This window comes from Sinocyclocheilus anshuiensis, unplaced genomic scaffold (assembly GCF_001515605.1).
Source record: "Sinocyclocheilus anshuiensis isolate Anshui unplaced genomic scaffold, SAMN03320099.WGS_v1.1 scaffold962, whole genome shotgun sequence".
NCBI lineage: Eukaryota > Metazoa > Chordata > Actinopteri > Cypriniformes > Cyprinidae > Sinocyclocheilus > Sinocyclocheilus anshuiensis.
In genome coordinates this window covers 258,479-266,185 of record NW_015537985.1, presented here as the reverse complement: position 1 = coordinate 266,185, position 7,707 = coordinate 258,479, and the positions used below count along the sequence as shown (strand labels likewise).

The 7,707-nt window shown below is 38.5% G+C and overlaps 2 protein-coding genes across 2 annotated transcripts in view; both read left to right on the top strand.

The window, feature by feature from the left end:
- The window catches only part of LOC107674362 (zinc finger protein GLIS1-like), a gene marked incomplete at its 5' end in the record, with an annotated part of 16,752 nt that extends 15,322 nt beyond the window's left edge, over window positions 1–1,430 (top strand). The window contains 3 exons of the mRNA XM_016468321.1: window positions 322–461; window positions 1,101–1,208; window positions 1,286–1,430. Of these exons, the coding sequence (XP_016323807.1) occupies window positions 322–461; window positions 1,101–1,208; window positions 1,286–1,395 (358 nt within the window). The remainder of the gene's footprint in view (window positions 1–321; window positions 462–1,100; window positions 1,209–1,285) is intronic.
- Window positions 1,431–2,715: 1,285 nt separating this feature from the next.
- Window positions 2,716–7,448, top strand: LOC107674086 (leucine-rich repeat-containing protein 38-like). The gene is made up of 2 exons (XM_016467967.1): window positions 2,716–2,816; window positions 5,826–7,448. Exons 1-2 carry the CDS (start codon window positions 2,804–2,806, stop codon window positions 7,019–7,021), a joined length of 1,209 nt encoding a protein of 402 aa, XP_016323453.1. The 5' UTR covers window positions 2,716–2,803; the 3' UTR covers window positions 7,022–7,448.
- Window positions 7,449–7,707: the final 259 nt, after the last annotated feature.

Genomic DNA, 7,707 nt, shown 5'->3' with positions numbered 1-7,707 from the left:
TATGACTTAAATTCTTAAATTCTAAATAAATGGTTGTTAAAATAATTAATAAAATAAGCAAATATACTGTATATTTTATATACTGTTATGCTCTATTTAATCCATAAATATAAAAAATATGATTACATTCATGTAACCTTGAATCTCCTCTAAATAAATAAACACATAGCTTTATAAATTGTCAGTCCCCAGAATTCCCAGATAATGGCTCATGCTATAAAACATTAAAGGGCATGAAATAAATCATTTCAAGAGAAGTTTAGTGTGCATGATTGTAGACATGAATGCATGAATTTAAAAGCAACTGCTGGGTTATTTCAGACTTTCTCCACTGGTTTGTGGAATCAGCCTGGTCAGTGGTACCAATGAGGTCCAGTCTGTCTCTGACAAACACAGCTCCTTCCCAAACCCACATCAAAAACTCAACCAGATGTTTCATGAAGTACCAATAAATCACCACGGTAAGAAAGCTATTCTGTATTACCTTCATTAATGTTAAAAAAATGGTGAAAAGCATTCTTCACTCTGCTGCTTTATATGCTACAATATTTCCGCAAACTGACAACTTGTTGGCACTAATGCTGGAATATGCATTAACTTTACAAAACACAGCAGCATTAGTCAGCAAAGCAGGTCTGGGATAAATACCTCCTTCAACTGATTTTACAGTCGGTTTCAGGAAGGCCTTCATTTACGGGAACACAGAGCATTTCATGAAGAGGCTCATTGTTGCTGTTAAAGATTTATAGTTGCATTTGCTTGTTTCCCATTGTCTATGCAGTTAGTTTATAATAACAAGTGGTAATGATTTAAATCTGGCTCTGTTAAATGAGTGTTCGACAACAGCTCGAAAACCACTAAATTAGATAATTTCATCAGATCCATGTGCATGTTAAATGGGACTAAGCAGGAAAACAAAATGTAAACAAAATATGAACTTTGTAGGATGTTCCATAAACCCTTCAATTAAATATTGGTGATTTAATTTTAAAAAAGATGTTTGATCTTTTTTTATAGGGGGAATATAAACATAAATATGAAGCATCAAATACCAATAAAATGCGTTTAGCTAATTCTGTACTTTCTGTGTCTGTGTCTAGTTTTTCAGGCCACTTTTAATCAAGTTGAGCAGATTTCCAGCAATGGAAGAGATGATCTGCATAATTTTGACCAAAATGGATTTCCTTTTACGTGTGTGAACTCCTCTGGTAAGTGTCTGTTTATGTCAGTCAGCTCTTCGCCTTGATCTCTGGTTCAATTCTGCAACCTCTCTCTTTGTTGGCAGGCTGCAGCCTAAACCAGGACATACAGTCGGGAAGTGGGAATCGTCCCCCTCCCTGTCCTGTTCCAGCTGGGATCTATGAGTGCTGCCTCAGTCAGATCTGCTCTCTGTAGACTTGAGACACACCTTTGGTCCACTGCACCTGAGAGCAGCAGCGCAGGAGCGACATGAAAGCATGGGCCTTTGAGGAAGTGCAGCTCTGAATGAAGACTCTTTAAAGAGAACTGTTTGAGGCAAGGTCCTCTGAGAAATTCCTCCAGCAGTGAGTCAAAGATCAGAGAAACTCCTCAGATTAGGCAATGATGATGATGATGATGATGATGATGATGATGATGATGATGATGATGCAGCCTTATGATTTGATGTTAAATAGACACTGTAATTTTCTCTTTGAGTGTGCACAGAGAATGTTGAGGAGAGATGCTGTTTACATTGAGTTTATAAAATGTCTTTGTTTTGTTGTATGTTTAAGCATTATATTCTATCTCATATTTGTGATGTCAGTATCACATCATATGGTGTACCATTTTGCCTTTCTCAAATAAATTGAGAAATACATTTTCAAATAAGTCTGTCTGTCTGTCTGTCTGTCTGTCTGTCTGTCTGTCCGTCCAAGTTTTTTTTCAGGTGTTTGACCTTGAAATGCTCGTCTGCAAGCTAACAGAAGAAATACTACTAGAATGCTAGCTGTGCCATCTTGTGGTTGTTAACTCGAATATAACGCCTGTAAAGTTTGTCCTTTTTTTTTGTTTGAACTCAAACAGTAGTTTAGTTTTACTTTAGGCTGAAAAAAATAAAATAAGAAACAGCTCTTATTATTTTATTATTCTTAAATTGTTTTTTCAGCTCTTGGTACGATTTTTAAGTTGCTATGAAACAACAAAGATTAGGAAAAGTACTATAAAAGTAAAAACATGAATTTCAACGCCGTGAACAAGTAGATAAACGTTATCTCCCTTAAAGAGGTAAAAAAAAAAAAAAAAACATTTATTTGCAATAAAGTGATAAATACTCGGACTAGTTGTTTTGTCAATGTACTACATTTAGTATGCGTGTTGTTGCTATGGTTACCTCTTCAGGGGAACGTGGTTTCTCGCGAGCGTCTTTAACACAGTGGTTTGCTGACTTTAATCTACCTTTTGGGATAACTGGATATGTGTTTGAAAATGCTGTTGAGATGAACATCCTTTGCAGTCATATGTAAAATGAACATATTGTTTTAAGAGACTCCCTAACATTCAAGCCAATAATGAGGGGGGTCAGACCCCACAGCATGACGGAAGTCTACCTTTCCAGGTAGCCCAAGTTTCTTTCCCTCGCTGTATTCACTCACACACTTTCCCTCCGCATCACACACACAGGAAGCAGAATTTCCACATTCCAGCCGGTGTTGTGTTGATCAGGACACACCCAGCGCGCGCACACACACACTGTACAGTAGAGAGCGATGGGACTGCTGCTCTATGCGCTTTGTGTTGCGGTGATCTGAATGAATGACACTTCCACCAACACATCACAATAATGACACGTGAAGGTAAGCGTCACTTTTAACACTTTACTCTTGCTCCGGTACGACCAGGCATTGTAACCGTGTGAATTTTAGTGAACTTAAAATTGCTGCGGTAAAATACTTTACACGTGGAGAGAGTTGCTTTAGTCAATAAATTATAAATAATAAATATCTTACGTTGACCGTTTCTGCTTTGCCTTCATAATTGGATTGTGTTTTGTATTGATTTATTGTTGTTTTATGTTATGTTGTTGAGCAGACGCATTGTGAAGCTGCGCTTGAGTAAATAAGATCCGCTATCTGAGAGGAAACTGCTGGAACTGGGTGTAACAGTGCGCATTGTTCTGCCATGAGATCATGTAGGATAGGTTTGAACATACCCATCGCTTAATCCATTAGCTCATACATTAGGAACACTTTTATTTAGTATGCATATATATAAGAACACCCCCCACTTGTACCTTAAACCTCACAGAATTGATCTTCCTTGCACAATATATGGATAAATAAATCGGTCTAAATGACTGTCATGGGTTTAAAGAAAATGTATCTGTATTCTACGAAGCTTAGGCTATCTTATTTTTACGGGCCCAAATGTTTAGTAATTTCTCTTTCTAAGTGAGCTCATATTTTCAGGACTAGTCCAGTTAAATTTACTAATAAATGAATCCCTCAACTTCTCTCTTGCTGTCACTGTCTATTCGAATAGAAGGGAAACACAAAGACCGGAACGGTTTTATTAATATTTAGTTTAAAAAATATACAGTCAAAGCCAAGAGGATCTAGTTGTTTGTTTGGGTCAGGTTTTTCCTACATTGTGGGAACCAGCACACCACAGAAAGGTTTCTGTGATCGTCCGGTTTATGCTTACGGGATATAAAATCTCATTAGCTCACTATCAAACAATAGAAGTTGATGGAAATTTTCCATCGGGATTGAAAACAAACCTGTGTGCATGTAAGAGAGAGATGAGATCAAAATTTAGGTGATTGTTTTATTAGGGCTTACTTGCTGAATTTAAGCCGGTATTGTTTCTCCAACTTAATGTGGATTTGGACATTTTAGATTAAATCTGCAAATCTCTCAACGGTGATACTCCATTACCTATCATTACTTCATTCTAAAATGTACTCGTATTAGTTGTTTTTCAACTTGTATTAGTTGTATTAGTTGTTCGTCACTGGTGCAGATAAACATAGCCTTTTAATTTCAGTGACACAGAACATCTTTAGTTGGGTAAACAAATAGCTGTTGATGATATCTGAACTAAAATTAGTGTTTCAGCAGTATTGAATGCAAGGCTGGGTTGGCCTGGTTCCTCACCCCTCGCCTCGTTCCTGATGTGGATAGTCTGTGTTGTCAGGGGGTTTGCACATTCCACTCCCATTGTTTACATCAGGAAAGTCTGATGCCAGGCCTATACTCGCAGGGGAACGAAAACATGTATAGTCCTCTGCACAACAGGGAAAAAGATATTGGAGCAAAGTTCTCTTAAAGATAACAGAAGATGAATTAGCTTTTTTTGTAAAAAACAAATCATAAAAAAACGTTTACTAAGTAATACAACAAAGAAGTAATCTAAAACATAATAGTATTACTTTTACTAATAAAAGTAGAACATAAGGATATATTGTTATACATGCAGGCAGTGATCACTGCCACTAATCTGTGCATACATCTATGTTTTCATAGCTTCAGAAATTATATTACACACTTCTGTTTAATTTACATGAACAAGAAAGCACTTATTGCTACACAGCCATCAAAGGATGTGTGTGATATATTTGTTCAGTTCCCAATCAACCGTGAGCTGCGTGGTTGCCAGATAAGATGTTTCTCTGTGAAGTGTGGACTCCTGCTCCCAAACTCACCTCATCGCCATGCCAACTCCCGCATAAATGACAACAGTGCCGAAGCCCCAGCCATGTTGCTATGCACACGGGATCTTTACCTCTCTGCTCAACCTGAGCAAGCAGATCCCTGGAGGTCGAGCTAGAACATAACAGAAAGAGAGAGAACATAATAAGTGTGCATGTGATATTTCACTCTTAAGATGTAGAATCAGATAACATGAAATCTGTAAGTCATTTGTTGGTTGACTGTGTAAACTCTGTTTTTCTGTAGCACTTTCGAAACTGTTTGCTTTAGTGGTCCGATTTGTCGGCATTATCTCTGATTATCTTTGATATGCATTGAAACGTCCAATGTTATTGACAATATCAATATTATTGACAATATAACAAACCTGTGGAGTCCTCCACCCTAAACTTAACCACTTCTCAACTTTTCAACCTTTTAGTAAAATATATAAATATTGTATTATATATTTATTGTATATTATATGTGCAGACTTTAAAATGATTACAGATTTTAGAAATGACGTAATATGAAATGTCAAATGTTAGATCAGTACTCTATATTTTAATACAGCAATTCTTTTGTGGTTGAAATGTATTGATGTTTTATGGTAGCAGCAAAATAATTCAGTGTTTCTTAACGACAAACATCCTTAAGTACTTGCAATGATGCTGAAATAAAAGTAAATAAACAACAAGATTTAGATCATTTTATATATTTATAAAAATATATAATAATTATATTACGATAATTTATAAAAAAAATAATAGCTGTCCCATTGCAAACAAAATATCACAAAAAAAGATTAAATAATGATTAAAATGAAAATAAAGAAATTTTAAAGCTTGGTTAAAATTATAGAATTCTTTGAAAATAATTGAATGGCACCGGATTTCACATAGAACAGAATAAAACTATTATAATTTCAAATTATTTAAATGGATTAAGTAAATGTGATGGCACACATAATAATACAATAAAATCATCCTATTAGTTAAGTATTTTATAAGGATTTGTAAACATTTGTAGCCTACATCTCTAAAACTTTGTTTTAGATGCTGTCAGTAAATGAATGTTTCAGTTTTAGGAGTGTTTTGCCATGCTTCACTGTTTAAATATGATAAGTATGAAGCTATTTCTAATCCTTGTTTTTTTTTGTTTGTTTTTTTGTTATAGGACTTGTCTTTTTATGCTGGCTGGGGATTCTTCAAATGGTGCATGTGACCGAAGGAAGCACTAAGGAATGTGGGTGCCCAGCTGCCAGCATTTTGTCTCACTTTCCATCTGAGGTACCCAATGACACTTGCTGCTTGAACTACTCAGGATCCACATTCAACCAGGTGACTTGGGCAGCTTATTTGTCGCATAAACACTTGCAGGTTTTGGACCTGACTAACTGTAATATCAGTCACATTGATCACAGTGAGGTCGGCGATGCTGTCAGTTTATTGAGAGAGCTGTATCTTAGCCAGAACAGACTGACATCACTGCCAGCTGACTTCCTAGCTAAAGCCTATAGTTTGGAAGTGCTGGATCTGGGAGTGAATCATCTGAAACACCTGCCCGAGCAATTTCTGCGGAGCTCGAACAAACTGCGAGCGCTGCTCGTGGGATGGAACCAGCTGAGCGCTCTACCTCATTCAGCGCTTAAACCTTCGCTAGAGCGTCTGGAGCTCATCGGAAACCCCTGGGCCTGCACATGCTCGCTGTGGGAGGGTCTTGAAGGTGCTCTGCACGACAACTCCAGCAGCCTTCATGACCTCGTAGGCAATCTGACCTGTGCCTCTCCTCAGAATCTTGCAGGACGGAGGGTTTGGTCTTTGGAGACCAGTGACGTGTGCCATTTGGCCAACCTGACCGCTCTCTTCATCCTGCTTCCCCTGTTCCTCCTCCTCAGTTTGATGCTCTGCTGGTGCTGTGGGAGGAAGAAGAAGAGGAAAGAGAGCTCATCGTTCAGCCCGACTCGCAAAAGATCCAACAACTCCCATTGCAACGGACGGTGGCCACATGCCAAACTGCCTACTGGGGATTCAGCAGTGTCTGTAGACAGTGGAAAGGAGGTCATACTGAGGAACCATCTGATGCTTCAGCCCTCATCCAACTTGATGGACAGCACTTGTGATATTTATGAAGAGGTGGAGATCAAACTGGGCTCTGTGGACTCTCTGGCCCCTCCGCCGTCCTCTTGCTCCACAGAAGGGACCGCGGGAAAGCAGGACCTGGACACGGTGAGTGTGAGCGAAGTGATGAAGGACTCGGCTGATCGGGAGAAGGCGTATCTGACCCAGTCCACTGAATACTACAGCCTGGTTCCCGGGATTGAAATCGAGGACTCCGACCATGGAGAGTATGAGAGTGTGGACCTCTCGTGACAGTACAGGAAATGGTTGCGTTTGATTGACATACTCAGAGATGCTATCAAGTACACTGGAGTTTTGTGAGGTCTGAAGGTGCAGTCACATTTACTGTTTGCTTGGTGAAATTTCATGGGCGAATCCAGTCATTTCAATAAGATTCTGCAAAGAAGTTTTGCGTGAGGGTGAAACGGACTGCTCATGTTCAAGTTGACCACATAAATTCTCCTCACTGACCAACAGAAAGTGACATCTGTGTGAGCAGTGCTATTGACAATAGACCACAGACCTTTTTTTTTGCACAAAAAAAATATAGCTGAAATTTCGCTAATGTGACAGCACCTTCGGTCAGGACGTTTTCCTTTTGGTTGCAAATGCACAGTGAATGTTGATGTTAAATGGGTCATATGATGTTGCTAAAAAGAACATTATTTTGGGTATTTGGTGTAATGAAATGTGTTTATGCGGTTTAAGGTTAAAAAACACATTATTTTCCACATACTGTACATTATTGTTTCTCCTCTATGCCTCACCTTTCTGAAACGTGTTGATTTTTATAAAGCTCATCGTTCTGAAAAGCGAGGTGTGCTCTGATTTACGCCTTCTTTCTTTGCGTGAACATTTGGGCGGTGTTATGCAAATCTTCCCACACAGTGACGTAGACATGTGGGGGCGTGTTTAAACGAGGCGTTTTAGGAGGGCGT